General features: G+C 36.3%; 1 protein-coding gene across 23 annotated transcripts in view; it reads left to right on the plus strand.

Annotated features, from left to right (window-relative positions):
• Positions 1-26,028, plus strand: part of DST (dystonin) — a 291,993-nt gene that overhangs the window by 239,609 nt on the left and 26,356 nt on the right. For all 23 annotated transcript variants that reach the window (XM_077174926.1, XM_077174932.1, XM_077174929.1 and 20 more), the window contains 15 exons: positions 1,651-1,869; positions 4,855-5,058; positions 8,011-8,242; positions 8,590-8,816; positions 9,480-9,602; positions 10,326-10,427; positions 12,002-12,103; positions 13,006-13,179; positions 13,967-14,122; positions 16,343-16,540; positions 17,028-17,156; positions 19,986-20,156; positions 21,494-21,649; positions 21,869-22,075; positions 23,742-23,861. In XM_077174926.1, the coding sequence (XP_077031041.1) occupies positions 1,651-1,869; positions 4,855-5,058; positions 8,011-8,242; positions 8,590-8,816; positions 9,480-9,602; positions 10,326-10,427; positions 12,002-12,103; positions 13,006-13,179; positions 13,967-14,122; positions 16,343-16,540; positions 17,028-17,156; positions 19,986-20,156; positions 21,494-21,649; positions 21,869-22,075; positions 23,742-23,861 (2,520 nt within the window). The remainder of the gene's footprint in view (positions 1-1,650; positions 1,870-4,854; positions 5,059-8,010; positions 8,243-8,589; positions 8,817-9,479; positions 9,603-10,325; positions 10,428-12,001; positions 12,104-13,005; positions 13,180-13,966; positions 14,123-16,342; positions 16,541-17,027; positions 17,157-19,985; positions 20,157-21,493; positions 21,650-21,868; positions 22,076-23,741; positions 23,862-26,028) is intronic.

Here is a 26,028-nt window from a genome sequence, read left to right on the forward strand (position 1 = left end):
ATTAATTACACTCACTTCCTGTCTGAGGATTGTAATGCTAGAGGAAATGCTGTTGTGCATTGCTCTCCTTCCTTCAGGATGTCAAGAGAACAAACGCTGTGTACTTGCTTCTTTGCCTGACACTAATTTGGAGCCCCATTTGTCATCTTCATCCATAGTAAACAGTATTTTAGCCCATAGATGATGGAGTAAAGACGTGTTAGTCATCTGGGTTGATGTGTAAAATCTGGCAGTTTATCTTCCAAGTTCTTTTGGGTCAGTGATGCTCTGGGTGTGAACATTTCTGTGCCAAATTCACTGGCTCTGCACCTCAGTGTGAGTCTTTACTTTCATTTCTGCTGATTTCCATGTAGGCCTTGCTTGCCAAGATTATTCCATCCTGTCACAGCCCATGAAGTGCATTCTTATGACTTTTTTTATTACACACAGACACAGAGAGCCCAACATCAGGGCTGCAAACATGTAGGGATGGATTTTTCATGTTGGCATTTGGGAAGGATTAGTTGTGGGGTTGGGAATTTTTTGCTAAATTATGGTGAGGCTGGGTATTTTATGTAAATTCAGTCCTTCCAATCCATGAAAAACAATGCTTCAGTAATTGTGTTCTGCTGCAGGATCTCTGAATAAATTTGATTTGCTCTTAAGTGAATTTAAAAGAGATGAGGTGTTCTGCCTATGAAACTGTAGTCATAAGGCAGAGCAGTTTTGTGTGAGTCTCTGCTAAATATTTTTATTTGTCAAAAGTACTGTATATCTGTGTGTTAAGGTTATGTTCTGTCCTCTGGATAGCATCTCTATGCTTAATTTACATGCAAGACATAACAAATGAAAGGATAGCTTGTTCTGCCAAAGGGGAAAAAAAAGCTTCTTCATATTCAATGTCTTGCTTATATGTAGTTTTTCCAAGGCTAGGATTTCTGTGCATTGTCACATGTAATATTTCATAAACATGATAACATGGGCAGTTTTCCACAGGAAAAATATAGCTAGTATAGCTAGTTGATACTTTCATTTATTATTACATGCCCAAATACATTAAATTAGTAATGTATAAGCCTTATAGTTCTATCACTATTATCTATGTTATTAATGGTAATACATTCTCATTAAGTAATGTAGGCTAACCTGAAAAATATTGTTTTGTGGTTTCTGTTGCAAATTTCTAAATGACAGCTGCAACAATATCCTGTTAGCTTGCCAGAGTGGAAAAGAAAACTCCACCAAAAAAACACCAAACCAAACTAAACATCCCAACAGATTTTGTGTATTTTTCCTCTTGCTTTGAATCAGAAATGCTGTGGAAAACTGAGCTTCTGCCAAGTGTCACTGAAGATAAGTGTCTGTCGTAAGGAAGCTGGGCTAAGATCTGTGGTCAAATCATTTGCAGCTTGACTAGAAATCTATGAATAAAGTGTTATTTGTAAATATCAGTATTGTTAAATATTTTCTAATTATTTTGCAAGTACTCTGTCAAATTCTGGTCTCCCTCATTGTTGATTCTGTCCACCTTAAACAGTGATACTGTAGAAACATCAAAATTGAAATTTTATTCACTGTGAATTGGTGCTAAAATTATCAAAGAATGTTTGGAAATGAAGGTAAGAGACACATGGAAAAACATACTTTTAAAAAATTAATATTATTTTGCAGAAAAAAATTGAAAGCCTCTTACAGAAATATGATCAAGTCTGTCAAATGAACTCAGAGAGAAACCTCCAGCTGGAACGGGCTCAGTCCCTAGTTAACCAGTTCTGGGAGACTTATGAAGAGCTTTGGCCATGGTTAACTGAAACAGAAATGATCATCTCTCAGCTTCCTGCACCAGCCCTTGAATATGAAACATTAAAACAACAGCAAGAAGAACACAGGGTAAGTGTTTGGCTAGTTTTGAAAAAGAAAGTGTTAAATATCAGGAAGTATTTTGCTTATAACTGTGGAGTACTCTGCAAAATTCTTAAAACTATATCAATCTTCTGTTGAAAAACAGATAATTAAAACAATAATACAGAGTATATATACATTTTCAGTCATGTCTCTGCTGTTTACCAAACTATGCATGTAAGCAAGAGTGTCTGGGGAAGGCAGCAAGTGATGTGTAAGCATAAAAGAGGGCTAAAGGGTAATAATTGCCATTGTCCTGGGAGAACTGGAGACATAAAAGTTATTATATAAGAAGTATGTATATTTAAAAGTACTCATTAATGTCAGTACTGGAACAAACCAAAACAGAAACAGAAAGAACAGATGTGGGATGTTGGAGCAAGAAACAAAAGGGGGGTACAGTCTGTACACAGATATGGACATATGCTGATCTTATGTATGCATTAAAAAAATAGCTTTTGTTTTGTTGGTAACATTGAAACTAAACTTAGCTGAGTAAGAAAGATGAACAATTAGAGGGCCAAGAACTGATTGCTTGGCTATCAACCCCCCAGTAATTTATCATGTGAAGAATGTTTGTTGTGCAATAATTAAATAATTGTTTACCATAGCATCACAAACTAGAGGTGACAGTGTTGTAGACTGGCCACTGTATGGGTTCTCTTACATGGATATATAATCAGTTTGGATAAAAATTGAGGTGTTTCATAGGTGACTGCTAGTATCACATGGAATCAGATGCAACCCACTGAGGTTAAGAACCTGCATGTTTTAGCAGATGCAAAACCTGCATGGCCACTGGAGATACCTGTTTCTCCCTGCTAAGCATGGAGTAACTAGTGTTTTTTTTGTTTCAGCTGCCTCCATTAAGTGACTCAAGTTAGATAGCATGAACCCTGGCTTCAAAGTCTTGTTTACTTTGAGACCAGCTAATGAAATGTGCCACTCTTATGTACTGGTAAACACCAGGTTCACTCATTTGTCTTCCTATTATGTCCAGAAATAACAAACATGTTCTGTTAAGACTAGCTACATAACATAAGCTTTACAAACTACCTTGATTAGTCACTGTGAACCATATCATGCTTGCTCTACTTGCAGGATTGTTCCTCATGTACTTTAATCATGCTGCTTCTATAAGAAGCCTTTCAGATGAGCTTCTATTTTTGCATTTTCCCCGGGCTGTGCCATTAGCTGAGATTTGTTTGTTAAATTGAAGATTAATATCAGGCACTTTTAACACGTAATCTGCTCTGAAATGATTGTTTGCTAGAATTGTTTACCCAATAGTAGATCATGGAGAAGACCAAATAATTTGTTGTTCTATTAAAAAGAAGAAGAAGAAGAAGAAAAAAAGGTAGCTCTCAAATGTGAATGAGAACTTAATGTTTCTGTTCTGATCTATTTACTGCTGACTATCTTTGTTCCAAGTTGTGGAATTCATAGAGTTGATTCTATGTGAGTAACATGCAGTTAGTTTGGTTTGAAATGAGCTGTTGGCAGAGTATTTTAGCATAAGGTTTAGGCCCAGAAATGTGCACTCTTTTGGCCTTGTGTCAAATCATCTCTTTGTGCTCAAAAATAAACCACACAAAATTATTTTCTAAAAATTTTCGAACTGTTCTTATAATCTCCTTTACTTCCTCTAAACTAATCAACGTTATTTTTCTTGTGGCAAGGTGTACAAATCAAGCTACATTCAAAGTAAGTAGTTAGAGTCAGGGGGGTTATTTTCATTTCTGTTTTGTCATTGGGAGACTGAAGAGTTGTGTCACTGTCTTCCCAGTCTCCTCAATGTCCCCTCTTCTGGGGAGGAGCAAGGAAGAAAGCCAGCATCTGGATTCCTTTTTAAGGGAAGGACTGTAGTAAAGAGAGGAGAACTTATTTACACTGAGACTGATATAGGCTCTTTTCTGGGTCTTCATTAATTAACACAGACTCTCAGCTGGGAGGAGCAGTGCATGTACCTCTCATGTTCCTGCACTGAGCTATTGGATAGAAATGCATGGAGTTCCCAGCACTGAGAGGGACAGTGCCTCTCACAAGACTGGGACTTTTCTGAAAAGAGAGGAATGAGATGAGAAAGTAAATTAAATGAGGGAAGGCTGGGGCTACTCACACAAACAAAACCCTTTCCCTTTTGTCAGTTCTATGGGTGCAAGCAAGAAAAATCTGAAATCCTTACACATATTGGAAGACACCTTGTGACATTTCACTTCCACAAGCCCCTGCAAAGTCTTCAGGACAATTTTTGCTTTTGGGGTGGATGATGAGAAGGAGTAGACAGCTGAGATCAAATATAATGCACTTACTAATTACTTGTTAAACATTGTGTAAGTTAAATAATAATGCTGTTATAAAGACAGAGGGGTCTTGTGGCCAGAAGGGAGATGGATAAACAAGGTTGATAGGTCTCTACTGATCACCTTGCTTGTCCTTTTGCCCTTTTCACTGATTTCTTTGACACTCCCTTGTGCTGGTTTCCTGTTCTTAAATCAAGGATAATTTGAATTAATTTTCTTGCAATGCTGGTGCCTCTTTCTGTGATGCTCTTCAATGAAAGGCTTTGCAGCATGTGACCAATATCAACATGAAAAGTATATATGTGGTGGCGTGACGCCCATGTCTGGAATATCGTTGCCCTTTCTGTCATTATAGGTACTAAATATGATGGGCAATGTCTGTTGTTAGCATCATATGCATAATTAACATCTTATATTTTGCCTGTAATCATATGTCCTGCCAGAGTGTTTCCAGTGTGTGTCTCTAGTTCTGATGTTTTATGCCTGCATAGTTCTATGTTGGAATAGGAATGGTCACTGGCAAAGCAGTCATTAACTTTATTTCTGCTTTACATTAAGATGAAAGGTATTTGTTTGGAATTTCTTGCCAGCTGGATGTGTTGGAAGTGTGGACAGTTGTAATGTGGTGGTGCAAGGGTAAGAAACTGATAAGTTGTTTCATTTGTTATAGCAACTGCGTGAGCTGATTGCTGAGCACAAGCCTCATATAGATAAGATGAACAAAACTGGGCCTCAGTTGCTGGAGCTGAGCCCAGGAGAAGGCTTTTCTATCCAAGAGAAATATGTGGCAGCTGACACCCTGTACAGTAAAATTAAGGAAGATGTCAAAAAGCGAGCACTGGCACTGGATGAAGCCATTTCTCAGTGTACCCAGGTATCAATTAAGGTTTAAAGTATAATTGGGTTCATTCAATGGAAAAATACACATTGTCATCTTACATGGTTATATCAAGACTAAGCTATGGTTTCATCTGGATTTTTCAACCTAATGGTCTGTGAATGTTCATACCACTGCTAATGGTATTGATTTTTCTCTGTCTCGAGGGATTATAATTTTATATATTGGCCAGTATTATAACTTGGCAGCCATTGAAAAATGTTAAACTGCTTAATTCTTAAGTAAAACTAGTGGTCTAAAAATGTGGCCTTTGATTTTCACTTTTGTTTTCACTTACTGGCCTGTTGCTAGCTGAAGCTTCATTTCTAAACAAATGTTACTTTTGATCAAATGATCAAAAGTAACATTTATTTACAAATGAAGCATCAGCTAACTCACTAACTTGGGTGTAGTTAACTAACTTGGGTATAGTTATTTCTAGAAATTAGCAGCTGTGGTTAGCAGTAGGCAACGGAACTAGTGGGTAGTTTAGCAGTGGTAATGGCATTGGCTCTTTGCTGCAGACTCCAAAAAACGTAACATTATGCACTGAAACTGCTACAGAAAAGTATTGCCAGGAAATTTAGACTTCACAAAATGCCATCAGCATAAAACTCAGGTCAAGTCCCCAAAAGCTGCATATTCTAGCTTCATCAGCCTATGAAATGAACTTCAGTAGAGTATTGTCAAATGTTGTGTTCGAGCAACTCTTAAGTATTGTTAAATATGGGTTAATTGTCATTAAATTCACACTGAAATTTTTTCCTCTACCCCAGATTTAGAAAAGAAACTCAGTAAAACTTTGTACATAAACCCCTACAAAAACCTGAATAAAAGTACTTTGTTCTATACTGCGGTTTTTATAGGAAATTCCCCTTTTTCCTCTCTGTTCACTGGAAATAAGAGCTATATTCTGCTTAGGTCTTAAATACTAAATAAAGAAATACACCTTGAAGACCTTAACAATTCTACATTCTAAGTAATTTTGTCAGGTCATTATAATTAATGTCATATTCCTTATCCCTGCAGCTGAGTTTAAGAATGTGAGGCAAAACTAAATGACATCAGATATCATCCAGCTTTTGAAGTGGTTATAGACATATTTTATTTTTTTATATATACATATATATATATATATTTATATTTACTAAACTTTCTAAACTTTCAGTCAATCTAAACACCTTCCTTATTAGCACCTCTGAAATATGCCTGATTATTTAAATCCTCTTTTTTTCTTTGTCATAAATGTTTAGTCCTCCTCTTATGTGGAGCTGCCAGTTTGAAAATCAAGATATTTATTTAGTGTTAGAGTCCCTGTTTTGTATGTGATAGACATCAACATGTTGTACTGGCTAAGTACAGAAAGGAAGAATTAAAATGCATTCTTTGCTAACACCTAGAACATAATCAGATGTTGAGAAATTACTGAATTATTTATGCAATACTTTATGGTTCATTTTATATACTTAAATGTATACACAGATGGCAAAGCAAAACATTGTAATGCCTACAGAATGTAATTATATAAAATCTTTTTTTATGAAGATATGTGAATATGGATTGTCAGATCTCTGCTATGATGTTTATGTCAATGTTTGTCTAGACAGTCCTTGAAGAGTAATTATTTAACTCTTCAGGTTTGAAATTATATTAAATTGCACTGTGTATCAAAGGAAGGACATAATGTATGAAGCTAGAATGAGACATTGTAATGACTTGCATTTTCTTCCTTTTATGTTCTAAAACACTTTGTCTTATTTGTTGAAGTTGGTACAAGGAGACCCACTGAATGCACTGACAACTTAAAAATGTGATCTGTGTCCTAAAATTAGATGCAAATATTGCCAAATTAATTTCAGTTTTTATCACTTTTGTTAGGTTTTGTTACCACAATCAGTTTCTTGGGAGTCTTGAATGTGGGAAGGCTACTATTTCATAACACATTTTGTTGGCTTGTGTGATACTTTTAACAAAAACCCTGAGGCCTTTAATGTTAGTCACAGAGTCAGATTTGAAGTGGGTTGTATGGTGGGAAAAAAGTAATTATTGCCTGTGTATCTTCTATTGAATAGAAGGGATGTAGCTATTTGTTCACATAAGGTAATCTTGTTTGGCTGTGTTCTTTCTTGCATCTTTTCCAAGTGTTTTCAGGAATGCTTTTTGTAGATCCTGGAGAGTTATTAAATGCACCCACAATTTATTGATTTCTTTAATTTGAAAGGGGCGTGGTGGTGCGAGATATTGAGGAATCTCCAGGCATCCAAAAGCATATAATAAAGGCCAGCTTTGGACCTATCCCCAAGGCTGAACCACTTTAACACAGCTGTAATTGAGTTTCTGAGCACCTACCTGGGCTCAGTCAAACATGGAAGAACACAGTATATACATTGTTGTGTGTTTTTAGTTGCAGAAAGTACCATACCTTTACTGCCCTAGCCAGCACCTCCTGGCCACTAACAGATGTCTTTTGACATATACATACCTTACATATAAAGCCCTAATCAGAGGTAGTATATCAGTATGTTGGTCCTAACAGGAAAATGTATGTTTTTAATAGTAAAGTACAAATCTTCCTAAAATGATGAAGTCAGAAACCCATGGCTCTCTAAAGCTACAAACTACATGAGTTTCACAGGACTAAATGTAAGCGGATTCTGCCATGGGTATAGTACTCTCAGAGGGAGTGTCTCAGGAGTGAACCCAAAGTTAATAGAAAAGTTCTTGAATTTGAGAGAACCTATCATTGTGCAAGGTTATTTTAGTAATTTAGAATTAAAAGAGCCTAGAGGGAGGTATTGCAATTTGCACATGCATATGTTGGATAGAGATGTAAAGTACTTTTTTCCAGGATAATTTCAGATGCCATTTTTTAGTTTGTTTGTTTTTTTTGTTTTTTGTTTATATTCTAATTTGTCTGCCATGTCCTTCTGTCCTGTGGCATCCTCCTAGTTCCATGACAAGATAGATCCAACTCTGGAGAGTCTGAAGCGCATAGTTGAACGTCTGAGGCAGCCACCTTCGATCTCAGCAGAGGTTGAGAAGATAAAAGAGCAGATCAGTGAAAATAAGAATGTGTCAGTGGATCTGGAAAAACTTCAGCCAGTGTATGAGACACTTAAACAGAGAGGGGAGGAGATGATCGCTCGCTCAGAAGGTGCTGATAAGGATATGTCTGCTAAAGGTAATAGACTGAGAAAACTTTCATGTAGTGGAAATGCAGTAAGCTGCAGCATATAAAATTCTTCATTTCTGATGACCTCTAATCTGGGGAATGTTCTCCAGGAGAAGCTGCTTAAGATTTATAAAAACAAAACATCATTTAAAATAATTCATTGTGGATATGACCTTTATTTTATTTCTAAAGGCCATTGTGTTTGTTTCCACTTAACATTATGAGGAGTCCTGCAAAGAAATGTTTTAGAGTCTAAATTTTAAAATGTACACATATGTTTCTGCTGTAGAACTGTAGAGAGATTTATGACCAAGAATTGTTTGCCAAGGTAGTAATCTAGTTCCTTTGTTGTTTAGCTGTTCAAGATAAACTAGACCAAATGGTCCTAATTTGGGAAGACATCCAGACCCTGACTGAGGAAAGAGAGGCCAAACTGTTGGATGTAATGGAACTAGCTGAAAAGTTCTGGTGTGATCATATGGCTCTTGTAGCTACTATTAAAGATACTCAGGACTTCATTCGAGAACTGGAGGGACCTGGAGTTGACCCATCTGTAGTCAAGCAACAGCAAGAAGCTGCAGAGGTCAGTAGAAAGTATTTTCTTGATTTGAAGTACTTTATTTATGGTATGCAGAGGAGAAGATATTATTTTGTAAAGACTAAGAGGGATAATTGTGTAGAAATTTTCAGTAATGGTATCTCAAGAGTCTATAGTTAATAACACATATCAGTGCTTAATTGCAGTGAGCATGCAACATGTGCTTGTCATTACATTTCCTTATTTGTTTGTAAATATGTACATAATAACCATCTCACTGAGACTTTGAAAAGTTGTACATACTTGAGATTCCTCGAGTCGTACGTAACATCCAAATGAAAGGTGGACAAATGTACTGTGCTCTATGTATTATCCTCTAAGCCTGTAATTATTTATACTGATAGTTAAATGTTTGAAGGTTGAATGATAACCTCTGACAAAGAAGACACTCTGATTAAAGAAATCTAATTTAAAACTTCCTGTTTACTTTTTCTATCTCAAGCAAAATGATATCATAAACCATTGTTACAATTTAGACTGATGTCAGCTGATTTCATCCCTGCACTGCAAAGGGATGCTTATTTTCTAAGTCCAAGTGACTGGAAGGAAAACAAAGGTGGAATCCCACTGTGTTCTGTCTTAAAAGCTAGTTGTACATAGGTTATTAAATTTAGTATTAGCAGAGTTGGCTTTTTTTTCTCTTTGTAGGCTGCTAAAGAAGAAATTGATGGACTACAAGAAGAACTAGAAGCAGTTGTGAGCCTTGGCTCTGAGCTGAGAGCTGCTTGTGGAGAGCCTGACAAACCCATTGTCAACAAGAGTATAGATGAGGTATGGGAAAAGCAGATGCTTAGGTCTGCTATGTGATAGCTTGCTCAGCTGAAATTTGTATATTCCCTATGACCCCAACACATTTTGAGAATAAAAATTTTGTGGCAAAAGTGAGACACCACTGAAGCCTTTGTGGTATTTGCCTTTTGAGTGAATAAATCTTAGATTAGAATGTACACACTGTTTTATTTAATTGATTTATGGTTAAGAACTTTTGTAAAAGACAGGTTTTTTAAAAAATAGTTGCTGATTAGAATTGTAGGTGACTATTTCTTGTAAAAAGTAATGCTGGAATAAATTTTGGATATGTATTCTTCATGCCAAGTGAGACATCTTAACCGAGACTATCCTGTTTGGATGTCTATAAAGTACTTTTTATTTCTCCAGTCTTCAGCACTTTATGATTCTTTTAAGGTATTTTTATTATGGTGATGCAACTCCAAATGATTTAGTAGTATTTCCTCTACTAACTTTTGGATCTCTGTTAATAAAAAATATTCAATCACTATTGAAGTTTACAGCTTTTATAATTCAGAACCTCTACTGAATTCTGAAAGAAACTAGTTCTGCAGTGATAGGGAGGACAAGAGTGTTAATACAGAATAAATGTGAACTAGTCATGCTTAGTTTATTTGTATTATTGATCAGTGAAGTGTTAGTAAATGCACATTATATAGCAGTAAAATTCTTTTGTCTATGGGACTAAACTGTGCTTATTTGCAGCTGAATTCTGCCTGGGATGCACTAAACAAAACATGGAAAGAACGTGTGGATAAGCTTGGGGAAGCTATGCAGGCAGCTGTTCAATACCAAGATGGACTACAGGTAAGATGATGTGACATACCTAACCCAGCCTTGGGTCAATGGGATTTAATGTGATTGCAGTAAAAAGTGTCATGTGATTAGGCAGATGACAAGTACTGCACTCTGGTTGTAGTGACTATTTTCTTGAGTAGGCAGGGTTTTTTCTCAAGATTGGTTGGGGTTGGTTTGTTGGGATTTTTCTGCATTAAAGAGTGCATATATTGTGTTGTTTTATTCAAAATTAATGTCCCCTTGTTTGTTGATAAGAGCAGAGGTTTTTTGGCACCACACATTCATAGTAGTTCTGCTCACAGTTTCTTGTGATAGTCAAGGCAGGTTAAAGTTGTGACACATTTGGTCTGAAAGAAGCAGAGTACAAGTCTATATGCACACTTGCTGCTGTTTTCTTTGAGTCAAAGACAATTAAAGCACTTGAATTTTATTCCACCTTATAAGTAATAATAATTATTAACATAATGTTGCTAAACCATTATTCTTAGTATAATTTATATTCCTAGTATAATTTATCCTATCACAATACTTTAGAAGATTATCCCCTTTTTAAATCTACAGGCAAATGTTCCAGCAGTTTAAAGATATCTTGTACACTGTGCTTCCCAGACCTGATGAAGTTTAAAGAAAAAGAGGGGTTGTGCTTTAGATGACCTTTGAAGGTCTCTTCCAACACAACCTATCCTTTGAAACTATGATCTTTTCTCTGTATGTGCTGTTGGGTTTTTTGTAGTTGTTTGTTTGTTTTTTCTTGGTGGAATTACTGTCTTCCATGGTTCATTAAATCTTTAAAACTCAAATTTCACATGACACTGAGGGCAGGTACTGCTGTATTTGGTGCAGATCAAGCAGCAGACCACTCCTGAATAATAATGCAACACGCCTGTTTTGCAGTGCACCATCACTATGGATTTTTGTCTGTGTTCTCCTGTGTTCCTACTGTGCAGAGATTGATTAGACAGAATCAGCACCATTTGGTTTAAGTACTTTCTATTTCCTGTAGCTGTACAAGGCACATCCTAGCATCAGAACTGGGGAGACATAATTTATTTTTTATTTTTTATTTTTTTAAAGTCACTCTGCATTATCCTCTAGAGATTCATTGTAGCTCAGTTATGATCCTTCACTGCCTAGTATGTACCAAATAGGTAGTTCCATGTTCCTTACACAAATAGCTTGCTTCAAAAGTTTGTAATCCTCATTTAAGGTGTGTTATCTTTCCATTTTCACTCCAAACAACTGTAGAACAGAGTTTGTCTTGTGTAAAATCTGCAATTTTTATGAATCTCCTGAAAGGTAAATACAAGAAGTAGATTGCTGCTCAGCATGAATAATTGTGGCTGAATCTTGCTGCTAATAGAAGTCCAGTATTGCAGAATGTGCACTCCTGTAACTGTTACAGGGGTATTTGTTCTATTGTATTACAAAGAAACCTAGGTTTTGCTGGGAAAGTTATTTTCTTTGAAAGAGAACAGCAATACTTTCTCTGGAAAAAGGAAAAGTTCTGATATTTTACTCAATACAACTTTCAAAACTAACAGCATTTCTCTGCTCACATTTAAATATCACACTGTGATTTTCAGGCGTTATTTGACTGGGTAGACATTGCTGGTGGCAAGTTAGCATCTATGTCCCCAGTTGGAACTGATCTGGAGACAGTGAAGCAGCAAACAGAGGAACTTAAGGTATGAACTAGCCATTAATTTCCTTTATATTTCCATTTGTCTGTATTTTTCGGTGTTGCGCAGTATTTCTTGAGAGTCAAATACAATTTTCATTTTCAATTTTTAGTAAAGAAGAATTTGCATGAAAATTTAAAAATATTTAATATCAAAGTTTTCATTTTAAAATGCACTTAACTTGAAAAAGTATTCCAAATTTTGTCTAGGCTACATTTTATTTTTTCTGATAGCCCAAAAATAGTTGTAGTATCATTCATTCTCTTTCAAAAACTATGAAGTTATTATGTGCAGGATTCCTCTGCTATGAACTTTATGTTTTCTTGTTTCTAACATGAACAATTTCTTTGAGGCTCTGAGAGAAGGCCTCCAAAGCTTTGCTTCTGCCATTAGAGCCTTTATGTAAATGCTCACACAGATCATGACATTCCCAATATGTGAGTAAGGTGAAAATCAAAATTCCAATCTAACTTGGAAATCTGTCTGCAGGGATCTGTACTTGTGACCAAATGTACTCCTGATGTTGGGATGCTGCTATGCCATGTTTAAAAAGCAGACATATGTGAAGATCAGAGAAGGTTCTTGGTCTTGTTGCTCACTTGTAGATTTTGCTGGCTGTGGGCAGGTTGTTTTATGTATTTTATGATGTAACTTCAAATGAATTGTGACCTTACATAGTTCAGAACATATGTACACAAGATGCCTTCAGACTGTTGCACCAATTGTGTGTTAAAGAAAGTGTTCTACTAAAGAAAATTTGCTTTCACTTCCTTTCAAGAATAATTCCATTAGAAATTTATAACATTATCACCATCACAACCACAAGAGCTAGAACACAGAATTGTTCTGTGATTCTATAATCATTATTTGTGTTTCATTTACTTCTTTTCTTTTTCTATTTACCATAGCAATTTAAGACAGAAGCTTATCAGCAGCAGATAGAAATGGAAAGACTGAACCATCAGGCAGAACTATTGCTAAAGAAAGCAACACAAGAGAGTGACAAGCACACTGTTCAAGACCCTCTCTCAGAGCTCAGACTATTGTGGGACAGCCTAGAAGACAAAATTATAAGTAGACAGGTAAATAAGCTTGGAGGTAGGGGCTTTATTAATGATTTTGTTTTTTGTGAAAAATTCTTTGTTATGCATAATGCTTATATTAATTTACACATTCCTTTTAGTTTGGAAGCTAAAAACTTATATATAATAGCATTTGAATTGTACAATTAGTTTAGTTTTTAAAACTTTTTTAAACCTTCTTTTTAAATTTTCTGTCAGTAATGCTATGCTGAATGATTATTATTGCATTTTGGTTATTCAATGATGTCTTAAGTAGCAGTTGAAAACATGTTTATATGTGCAAAGTAATAGTAGCTGCTGAGCTGAACAATTGAATAAAATCCCATTAACTTAATATTAAACTATTTTGGTGTTATTTCCTTAAATTATCAAGCTGAGAGATGTGAAAAGGTCCTTTGAGGTGTGTTATTTTTTCTAAACTGAATAATTTCATGACAAAGAAAAAATTTTAAAGAGATCATGCACCAAATTGCATTTATATTGAAATTATGTTTTAAGTGATAAAAAGCTACTAATACATCTGATGAAAGAGACTTCAATCTTAACTCTGGTCTGGTATGGCTTCTCCTGAGGCCAGGAATTTGAGCCTGGAATGCAAGGCTTTACAAGGGAATTGCTAACTCAGCTGTAGTTATAAAGCATTGCTTGTACTGGGTAACTGTTCCTCCCTGGCTTTTATTCTGTCTTATGTGTGGACTCTGCTCTGGGTTATGGTGACTAATGGTAATGTAAGACAATTCAATTGCATTGTGAAACGATTTTCTTGTTAACTTTATTTTTACTGTAGCACAAGCTGGAAGGTGCCTTGTTGGCCTTGGGGCAGTTCCAGCATGCCCTGGATGAGTTACTGGCATGGCTGACACATACAGAAGAGTTGCTGAATGAACAGAAACCCGTGGGTGGAGACCCCAAGGCTATTGAAATTGAACTTGCCAAACATCATGTATGTAATTATAAACAATATTAACCAAAATGTTCTTTTGATATTTATCTCAGGGATGAGTCTTCTAGTAAAACTTCACATTTGATAAATAATTCTCTACATATACTTTCAAGATGCAGAGTATAGCTGGAATGAAGGCTTAGAATAAGTAATATCTTGCCTCTTACTCCTCCACGTGCCTTCCTTTCTTGCATATGCTATGCAAGTGGCATAGGTTTTAGCCAAAAATAAACAGCTTACCCTAGACTCCACCTCTAATCACCTTTCTTTGACCTAGGCAATTCAAAACCTGAACCTTCCTGAAGCAGTAAGCTCTTTGATTACTGCTGTTTAAGCCAGGCCTCACAAGCTGCATGACTCTTGCATATCTTTGGTTCTTTCTTCCCTCTCAGAAAATAGTGATTTGTTCTGAATTCTGCAAAATTGTGTGTCAGTTGGGTTCAGCTAAGATGGAAAATGCTTCTCCGAAAATCTGTGCAAACTCCCATCTTTTTCTCTGTGTTACTTGCAACATAGGGTTAAGGGTTTTTTGTTTGTTTGTTTGTTTTAGTATTTTTACTGATCATTGTTATTTTGAAGCCCATGGAAGAATGATTCTGCTATGCCTTTATTTTTAGAACATCTCCTAGGACTAAGAGATTTTCCCTGCCTCAGTGTGTAGTTCTGTGCTCTTCATAACAATATGTTCTTTCTAGGCTTGAAGATTTCAATCTAACCTTATAATTCCTCTCCCTTTAAATCTGCCATTTAATTTTTGGCCTGCATATGATGTAAAAAGCGCTCAGAGTCCATTTTGGATTTTGAGAGAATTGATTGAAATTGACAGTACACAGATAATTAAAGTATTTTCATTGTCTGTGTTAATGCTGCTATGCAGCTTCTGAAAACTTTTGGGTGGTCAGTTGGAATTTGAACAGAATACAGTATCTACAGAGCCTATGTGACTATTGTTATAAACAGACCCTTTTAAAACAAAGTAAATAAAATTACAAAGCCAGGTTCTGCTCCATGAGCCTTTTATGTTGTTATCGAACGGAAGTGTTTCACTAGTGAAGAGCATCGAGGCATCATTTGTGTCTGTGCTGAAGGAGTTCAGCAAACACATGAATGAATCTACTTCCTTTTCATAATACAGAGTTTATAGGTTAGAAAGTTCACACAGTAGTACATCCTGTGGTAGCCTGTAAAAACATCCACCTCTTGAATAACTTTGGAAAGAATAGACCTTGTTCTTAGTGAGTCTCAGCAGGAAGGAAGGGATAAGATGCATCTGCTTCTTTGAATACCTTTTTTTACCCTGTTAGGAAAATAAAATAATCTGATTCTCAGCTTAGAAGAATTAAAGTAAATGTAATGTGTGTTTTGTATTCAAGGTCTGCTTGTGACTTGCTATTTCATATTGTGCTCCACATAGTTTATTTTTAAGTTTCTTTGTATTTAGCTTTGCATTTTTTCCATATGCTAGTACTCTGATGGGGGTGAGTTTCAGTCAGACTCCATGGAAGATAGGAATCATAAACTTGAATTTCTTAGATAGGGTTTACCATTCTCTTCCCAGCCATTTTATGTATTTCTTTTTCTGTTCTATGTTAAAGCTTTTTTTGCCCTGCTCTCCATCCTTCTCAAAACAGCATTTTCCCCCAAATGTGCCTTTTGCCTTTTATGATTTTTACTGTGGTTGGTGATAAGAGGTTTTCCAGCAGATGGAGGAGGTCTTTTGGTGTTAGTAATACAACCATCCCCTAGCTTTTAGCACAGGTCAAGTGTCCTGGTAGCCTGAAAGGAGTGATAATGTGAAAGGAGTTGTAGCCGTGAAATGGGCAAGAAGACACTGTGGCAGCTGGGTTGTTGTATAGCACAGCAGGCACATAGTATTCAAAGAAAAATCCTGTTAAAAGAAAGTATATAATAAATTTAAAAAGTGAAGAAATAATTATTCCCTGGCACTACTAGAAACCTTTGATAATTTCAGAAATATATGCTTTCAGAAGGAATATATTATTTTTTTCCAAGATACAAAAATAAACTTCAGTATTTTGTCAGAATGGTTGCTGTCAGAATTGTTAGTGCATTTGATTGAAGAGATCTAAGAGCTTTAATTTCTGACACCTGTGCTGATGTTTAACTATTGTCTTGTCCTTGGACTACAACTGGCTCAGTCACTGTGAGTGCCTTCATTCAGTAACTTACTGATATGACCATGCTGTGTTACAATTGTAGGTGCTACAAAATGATGTTTTCGCTCATCAGTCTACGGTGGAAGCTGTTAAAAAAGCAGGAAATGACCTGATTGAATCAAGTGCTGTTGAAGAAGCAAGTAATTTACGGAGCAAGTTGGAACTCCTGAATCAGCGCTGGCAAAACTTGTTGGAAAAAACAGAGCAAAGGAAACAGCAGCTGGATAGTGCCTTGATCCAGGTGAACAGGAAATGATCAAATATAGAGATAACTCAGAAAAAGTGTCTTTTACATGAAATACACAGATACATGTATTAGAAGTTGGCCGAAATCAAAACCATTATGCAGATGCTCCTGAATCTGGAGAAATTTTGAATCCAGCTGTATCTTCCACAGCTGGACATTGTCCCTTACAGTGCTGATATGAGAATTCAGCTTTTGGTCTACATGTTTGTAAAGGGTGAAATTTCTGTATAGTTGTATTATTCACAGAAACCATGGTGTCACAGTAGTTATTTTGACTGCTTTTATGATTTCTATGGTTTTTGTCCTTTAGATTGAATTCAGCTAGTTTGTTAGTTTGCTTTTTCCTTTTTTTCTTTCTTTAATTTACTTTGATTATTACAAATTTCTGATTATACCAATTGCCAATCTGCTTATGCATCTGAGCTGGTTATTGTAATGGAGAGCATTTAAGTTATCTCTAAAATGATGTGGTATAATTTAGGCTCAAGGTTTCCATGGTGAAGTTGAGGATCTGCAGCAATGGCTGACAGACACTGAACGTCAGCTGTTGGCATCAAAACCTGTTGGAGGCTTACCAGAAACAGCAAGAGAGCAGCTTAATGCACATATGGTAAGTATCAGTATTAGAATGCTTTGCAAATTGCATTTCAGGACTAACTATCTTTTAAGGGTGTTTTTTATAAATATAGAGTGTGTTCTATATATCACAAGGTCTGTACAGTGTCTTAAAGAAATTTAATAGCCTTCAAAACAACACTGTTATTTACAGTGTAGTTTAGTAGCCTGTTGGGACATGCCCAAAGCTGAAGCATTATTAGTGTTGAGACAAATAAAACAACTTTTGCATCTTTACAAAAGGCGATTTTTCATGATTTCTACTCTTCTTTTCCCTTATGACCCCATAACTAAGTTTATGATTTTTCTAAAGTTTGAAGATGAACCTAAAAATGGCCCACATTCACTAAACCTTAAGAGACTTGATCCTTTATTCTTTATTTAACCAAAGCTGACAGTAAAGTCATCATTAGCATAGAAATAAGAGGGACTACTGGCTCATAGAGGCAGTGCTTTGATTAGAAATGGCAAGCTGACCAGGATGACTGAATTATTCCCTTTCTTTTAAGAAACATTCTGTGGATTTCTCTTCTTCCATAGAACCATAGAGTTTTTAAAAAGACACTTAAACTTGATCTCTGGCCTCTAAGGAAGGTGGTTCTTACTGCTCCATTTGTGTAAAATCATGATGAGCCTTAGACCAGGATATAAGCCCAAACCTGGTGACCTGAACCTCTGAATTCCTGGCTCAGAGGTAACAGTGATACTGAACTGTACTTGAACTGGAATATGCTTGACTTGACACTTCCAATTAGAATGCTGAATTGTCATGTTAAAAATCAGATTTTTTTTTTGAATGGTGCTAAAGATCATTGGTTACCAACATGGGGCACTTTTTTTCCCCCTTCCTTTTTGTCGTCAAAAATTTGCCAGTATCTATAACTGATAGGGAAAGTAGTTTATAGTTTTAAAATCATATAAGACAGGAAACTAGATCCAAACACAAATATTCCTGTTGTTTTGAATCCCTATAATCCTTTTCTATTTTTCATAAAGGAAAAACAAAAAAGGGAGAAAAATAGGTGGTAGGGTTTTTTTTCCCCTGTGAGAGTGGACTCATGATTCTCTGAAAGTCAGTGGTGATCTTTCCCTTTTTCATCCTGCACTTATATCAAGATGCAAAAATTTTCATGGAAGGCTTCAGAATTTTCTTTTAGTACATTCTTTGCTATGCAATTTTTCCACACTTACAAAGGCACTTAATTAAAGGGCCCTTAGTTGAAGGGCCTTTATGTAATAGTCAGAACAAGTCTGACTGTCCCCAGTAATATGCACTCTAGATGTAGAATCCCTCCCTAACTGTACATGTACATTTTAACAGGATGTTACTGTCCTGGTAGCCATCTGCAGGCACTGACTTGCTATCAACCCTTAAAGCACAGAACTTGATTTCTTTTTGGTTAAACCTTAATGCACATGTGCAGATATGTGTTAATTCTCTCCTTTTATTTTTTTTTTTCTTTTTTCTGAAATGTTGAGGCCACTTGTCATGTTGTCTGCTACATTCCAAATTCAAACTTGGCTCTAAGGAGTTAGAGCCAGGTGTGTCAGTTATTGATGTGAAACTGAAGGAGAAAGTTTTACACTACATTTTGATTTGTTCCTCTTTGGAAGTAATGTTATGAACCATGTTCTTTAGTATAAGGCCTGTTTCCACAGATATGAATAAAAGATATAAATAAAAGATATGAATAAAAGAACCTCAGCCCTAATTGGTTTACAAATGGAGTTGAAATTGGGCTGCATTTCCAGCTAAAGCAGCTCCAGGAAAACAAAAGATATGAAGAGATATTACAGAATACCAGTATGAAAGGGGCTTAAAAAGACACCTTTTTAGCTATCCCAGTGCTGCTCAGACCATCCCTCTCCTTTTCCTAAAACAATCATTGTTTCCAGTTCCTTCCTGAAGTAGTAGGAGGAAGCAGACTAGGGGACACCACTTTCCATAGTCCTCAGTGAGAAAACAAAGAAGCTTTCTGTTGTGTCAAAATCTTAATCTCATGAATGAGCCTGCTTCTTGCTTTTCCCTCCTATGTGGTCAGGTACAGAGCCCTGTGTACAGTATCTCTTAACCCCCCAAAAATGTCTGGTTTGGGCTCTTGTCCTGAGAACCAGAGGGAAAAGTACTTTTCTTCTTATTTGTAAACCACTTATTCCTCATCTCCTTGTGAAGATGTTCCTCATTTGTGAGTCTGCAGCAGCTTCATTGGTACATTTTGATTTGTCTGTTACCAATACTGAACGTGTCTATTTGAGTCAGGGGGATGCATGGGAGCTCCCAGACTTTTGCCAGCTTACCAACATGATTAAAAAAGCATAATTATTAGAATAGTTTATTGTTAAAACACATTGTTACCGTTATTATTACAGCTTTCTTATTATGTCTGAAATGTCTTCAGCGCTCATGCCTGGCAAGTGAAGATACTGACAATGTACAATAAACCAGCCCTCCCAAGCTGTCCCACCCACTTTTGAAGGGTATTGGATAGGTCTGGACTTCCAGCACACTCTGTAATGCTGGCACTTTTTGTGTTTTGGCTACAGATGGACTTTAAGCCAACCAAGTTGTAGCAACTCTTCTTCAATAAGTGCATAGTATTTACTTTGCCAGTCTTTGAACCTCAGAGAAGACATTGACAGACAATACATTTCCTGAGGAACTGTGTCCCTCATTTTCTCATTTGGCTTTCTATGAATTACATGTGTTTCCTTTATTAGTCTTAATCATACCTGCTAAATGTTGGGGGAGGAATAAATATTATACAAGTTTTTATAAAGAGTATTGAATTTCTACCTTATTATTTCTGATCCTTTCTTTATTTAGGAACTTTGTGCTGCCTTTGAGGCCAAAGAAGAGACATACAAGTGTCTAATGCAAAAAGGCCAGCAGATGCTTGCAAGATGCCCAGAGTCTGCTGAAACAAATGTTGAGCAGGACATAAATAACTTAAAGGAAAAATGGGAATCTGTGCAAACAAAACTCAGTGAAAGAAAAGTAAGTGTTTTTACATAGAAATAGAAGTGTAAATCATGCATTTAAGTGTGTTAATGATCAGTGCTTTTATGGATGTATACTTGCCTGATTTTTTACATTTAAAATCAGTTGTAGAGACTGGCATAATTCAGTAATGTGCTTAGAAAGTACTGGGGAAAATTAAGATTCAAGAAGTTAATTATCCAAAATCGGGGAGGAGTATGGTGAGAATGGCCCAAGTCTGTTTCACAGGAATACATTAACTGATACTGTTAATGCTTATTTGGTAGGCTAGGGGTTTTATGGGTTTTATTGCAGTTATGGGTTTTTATTCAGTAATGGACTGAACAAGAGACTGAATGATCCTTCAAGTTTATCTCCTCCTCAGTACAGAATTGCTGTGTTAATTTTCCTAGATTTTAGCTTTTTTTTTTTTAATTCCCCAATGCTTGGCCTTTTGCTATTTACTTCAAGTGACTACCTTCTGTTCTAGCAGATCAATAGCATGATTTCACTCATATGCAACATACGTTTTCTTGTTATTAATTTCATGTGGCTTTCATTCCTTCACGAAATACAGTCCACTTGTTCTAACTCAGTCAAACCCATGATTGCAAACAGAGAAACTCTCTGTACAGCACTGATAAGTATAAAGCACAAATATTTAACTCACAACTTAGCTGTATTTTAAAGTCATAACACTCACGTATCTTAAAGTAATAACAAAGTAAAAATGACAAACTAATTAATACCCAGTACAAGCAGCTTCTTCTAGGAAGGTGTAAGGTTGAAGTGCTCAGTGAGGTCAGCAGTGTAAGTGTTTGAAAATCTCTGACTGCCGTCTCATGATCAACAAAATTCTGCATCCCCAATTAGTTTCTGTTTGGGCAACCAAAATGACAATTGGACTGAATTAAAAAGAAGTGCTCTAGGAAAACTTACTCTTCATTAAGTGCAAGAGAATAAATTTGATGACCTACTTGAGGCTCTTCCAAGTGTACTACCACCTTAGATTTCTGAAATTTTACTGGTTTAGCATTGAACTTGATAAATCCAAATGTCCCATTTGGATTAAGTAGTAGGAAATATGCTCTAGTGTGGAAAAATTTATCTTGATACTAGATGCTGTATTTTCTATTCATATGTTATATGTAATTTTGCTCTAACTCCTGTATCCATCTCCTTGAATATGCTTGAATATAAGCTGTTATTTTAAAACTCAGAGACTTTGAATTGGAAAAGTGCTTTAAAATGCTAAAGTAAAATGGTTTACTCTGAAGTGCTGAACTAAAATGGTTTCCTTGGCTGAAGCCCCCGCACACTATCAGCTGCTAATAAAGTATGACCTGTCTTTGCAGACCAAACTGGAAGAAGCCCTCAATTTAGCAATGGAGTTCCACAACTCACTTCAAGATTTCATCAACTGGCTTACTCAGGCTGAGCAGACTCTAACTGCAGCTTCTCGGCCAAGTCTTATCTTGGACACTGTCTTATTTCAAATTGATGAACACAAGGTATGTAAAGAAACAGATGTGTAATGTTTTTCTCCCACTCTGTGGAGATACTGTAACAATGTCCAAATGAATCCTATAATGCTGGCACTCAGAGAAACATTTCATTTGTTTTAAAATTGTGTTTTGTAGTCTTTCTCACTACATCATTCTTTATCAGACTGGGTTTTTTCAGTGTTTACCCAACACAGTATTCAGTAATTTTTACCCTTTTTTTCCAAGGTTTTTGCCACAGAAGTGAACTCTCATCGAGATCAGGTCATAGAGCTGGACAAAACTGGAACCCATTTGAAATATTTCAGCCAGAAACAGGACGTTGTCCTTATTAAGAATCTGCTGATCAGTGTACAGAGTCGATGGGAAAAAGTAGTCCAACGCTTAGTTGAAAGGGGAAGAGCTTTGGATGATGCAAGGAAAAGAGCCAAACAGGTAATGGGACAACAGCTGTTATAGAGCTCTTTGAACTTAGATGTAATTGCATCCAGATTCTTGAAGAATATGATGCTTTAAAACACTTACAAAGCAAGCCTGGGTTTAGTGTAACAGACAGTGTTGAGTTAGTGGAACGATTTCTGTGATTCAATCCCAGAGCACTTCATTTGGGAAGTGAAAGCATCATTTTCAACCCAAGCAGTGACTTCTGTCTGCAGTATAGGATAGTCTGAAAAAAGAAAGTTACAGTATGGGTTCCAGATGTGTATTAGTGCCATCTCTCTTCAAAAAGAAGTTTCATAATCAACCCTGTATATTTTAAAGAATGTGATGAGCCCTTTTCACTAATCTGTGGGAGTATTCCTTAGCATTTTCTTCTTGGGTCTATGTTGTGTCCTGATTTATACTCAACCCTTATCACTCAGTTTCTTATGTTAGTTACTATACCAATATCTTCTGTGTGGTAAGATTTCTTAATTTTTTTCCTTATAAACCCAGAGAGGTTGTTTTTTGGGGGGAGGGGGCTGTTTTCACAGTTTTCTTTATTTGGGAGGATACGTGCTTTTTTCCTTAGATACGTGTTTCCCTCACTGAGGAACATAAATTATAAGATGCAAAATGTGTGAGAAGAATTTAAGCTGTTTAAATACCAACAGGAAGTTCTAGCTCCTTTCTATTCAAGGGAACATGATCATTCAAGATTTGGTGATGTTCACAGCTAAACCATGTTCCAATATTCACCACTACCACCATTCATTCAGCTCACAGAGCAAGAAGTTCTCTGGGCAATGAATTAGCCCACAAGCCAATTGTGCTTCTTATTTTCCAGCAGTTTCTCTTGTGCACTCACACATAGAGCAGTTCTGCAATGAGATGGGTTTCATCTCAATATGCATTTACAAAGCTTAATACAGTGTTATTAAGATGACAACTGTGTGTGTGGAGTGTGGAAGGAATACTGAAAGCTATTGGTGTCAAGGCCTGATCAACAGCCCTGAACAACAGTGTCTTAGATGCCTTGAAAGGTTTCTGAACTAGTTTCTTGTGCTTCCGTGTGTAGGCAGCCCAGGCAAGAAGAATTTTCAAGAGAGAGAGAAATAACCAGCTTAAAAAGATCAAAACCCAAATGGATGACACTTTGTGAAAGCTGGTTGAATTTTTACTTTTCCCCTGCTTCCTTCCCCAAAGTGCTCTTTTCTTTGAAACAGGAAGGAAGATCAAAAATCTGTTCCTTGCTCATCAAGATACCATTTGATATAATGAGCGTTTTTAAGAGTGTTACAGGCAACATCTTGGGCAGTCATCCAGACAGAAGTTGTCCCCAGTGATTTCCTGCCTTGGTCCCATATAAGCAATAGCTAAGCCCTGTTCTTTCTGTATTTACTATCCATTACTAAACCTGTAGAAATCTAAATGACCAACACATCTGACAGATACATGTGACGTGTGCACATCATGCACATTAAAGGTTGTTAACTCACTTGGTGAAGGGAGACTACTACACACTGGGCACATGGGTAGACCAGTTTTGTTTAAGAGACCAGGGAGAAAAAAACCATCAAATTTTGTCAAAGTTTGCCAGTCTTGGTTGGGGTTTAATGCTTTTGGACTGTTTTATGAACCATGGAATTTTGAAGTCCATGCAAATCCTTCTTTCCTTTAGTTCCATGAAGCCTGGCATAAACTTATGGAATGGCTGGAAGAATCAGAGAAATCTCTGGACGCAGATCTTGAAATTGCAAATGATCCTGACAAAATAAAGATGCAGCTTGCACAGCATAAGGTGAGTCATGACACACAAAATGCCCAGTGAAATGTAGGTAAGTCTCTTGGCCTTGCACTGTTCAGTCATCAAAGAAAGTAGATTTGCAGCCTCACTACAGTGGAATGTTTATTCACATCAAGTTAAATGATGGTGTTTTAACAGGGTGGGAATGAAAAGAACTTTTCAAAGTATATTACCTGATATGTGAGGGAATGGTTAAAAATGAAGAGGAAAGAATAATACAGCACCATGGAAACTTTAAAAAGTAGATTAATACCATTTCAGAATAGAGATCTCTGAAGAGGCTTTTCTTTCTTAAGTTCTTAAACCAAACATTTACTGTCCACTTACTTGGGTTGAGATTTTTCTTTAATACTTCAGGACAACTTCAAAAGTGAAAAAAAATGTTAATCAAGTATTTTGATTGCTTTTTATGTTAAGTGGAAATATTTATTTAATTCCATTAATATGGAAATATTAATGAAATACCCTAGAAAACACCATGACAGTATTAGAGCAAATACTGCCTCCATATTTCTCTTTATTGGATTCAAAATTCTGAAACCATCTTTTCAGAAATTCAGCTGTAAATATGTAAAAATCTCTCTCATTCACTTGGCTCTTCAAACTTGTGATGATAGTGTAAAGCTCTGTAATTCCATCAGACACAGCAAAAGCAAAGACAGAAGTAGTCTTTACTTCATTTTGACTGACTTCTTTAAAATGCCTAGAATAATATATTATTGAAGATCAAGTGGATGAGAGGTAGAATCTTCAGAGATATTAAGACTTCTCTTGGGACAGTTTCATTAAACACTAGAATCATTTCATTTTCTACATTTTGACATATATTTACTTTTTATGTCAGTTTTATTGTTCTCCATTTGCTTATCTTTTTTAATATTTCACAATATCCTGAGGGGTTTTCATATCTAATTTTTTCTTTTCACTGTAGCTTCTGGTGATTGCCCTTACTTCTGAAAAATTTTGTCATGTATAATAATGACTTCATCAGTCTGCTTTATTTTTTTATCATCTCTCAGGTTGCATGATGTGTTGTTTATCAGCCAGGAAACCATTCTCCTTTAATATAGTGAGAGCTGGCAGTTGGTCAAGCAAAAATAATTTTACCTGTGTCTGCTGTTAAAAACCTTCAGATAAAACCTACATTCTGTTATGCCAACTCTGCAATTTCACTTTGTTTTGGGATTGCTGCCGTTGACAGAATTTGAATTCAGTGATCTGAACTGGCAGGGGGGGATCTTGCTGTTATGATAGTCTGAGTCTTGCTAATCTTCTAATCCTTTCACTCCTCTCTTTTTTTTACATATTCAAATTCCTCACAGTATGGTCAGCACTGTGACTTTGCTTTGAGGTTTTCAGGATTCTCCACCTGTATCCTCATCCCATCTTCAGAAATGTTAAACCTGAGAAACTTGATATGTGCTTTATACCTACAGCAGTACATTTTAGGAGACCAAACTTCCTCAAATGGACTGGCAGACTCATCACTTCTGTCACTGATATCTTTTCTTCAGCTTCTTTTGTGTAAAAAGCCTGCAGAGCATTACAGCTTGAGTTGTTGAATCTCTTTAAGGAATGGGATGAAACTGGTACAGGCACATAAGGGTTGAAACTGGTGATCTGGAGAAAAAAGATGAATGTGTGAGAGAGAGGGAGTTTGGTGAACTTTGTGACTTTAAACTTCAAACACCACCCTCTGAAGAAATCAACTCAATTGTTTTTTAATGAGTTGTCAAACCTCCCAACACTGCAACGTCCTTCCTTGTATTTTGAGTCTTTTCCTTCCACTCCCACATATACTCTGTGTCTGTCTTTGTCTTTTCTGTCCAGCCTTGAAGGTTTCCTTGCTCCATTTAGTTAAGGATTTTGCTATCCCATCTGAATGTGTGCTGTAAGCAATAATTTGGACTCGCTCTCTGCCAGTCATTACTGCCAAAAAAAAAAGTCCCTGAAAAAGAAAAGCCAAGATAATATGTTTTCTCTCTCACTCATATCTAGCATGTTGCCAGGGACTTTTGGGGGTTATTCATGGTCTGTGTATTGGAATTTTCTTCTCATTTTTAGGAGTCAGGAATGGAAAAATCCGCACTAGGTCACCCAATCCATTCCTGTGCTAATATTGAGTGTTCTTACAGAACATTTCTATGATTCTGGCTAATTT

This window comes from Agelaius phoeniceus, chromosome 3, assembly GCF_051311805.1.
Source record: "Agelaius phoeniceus isolate bAgePho1 chromosome 3, bAgePho1.hap1, whole genome shotgun sequence".
Lineage (NCBI taxonomy): Eukaryota > Metazoa > Chordata > Aves > Passeriformes > Icteridae > Agelaius > Agelaius phoeniceus.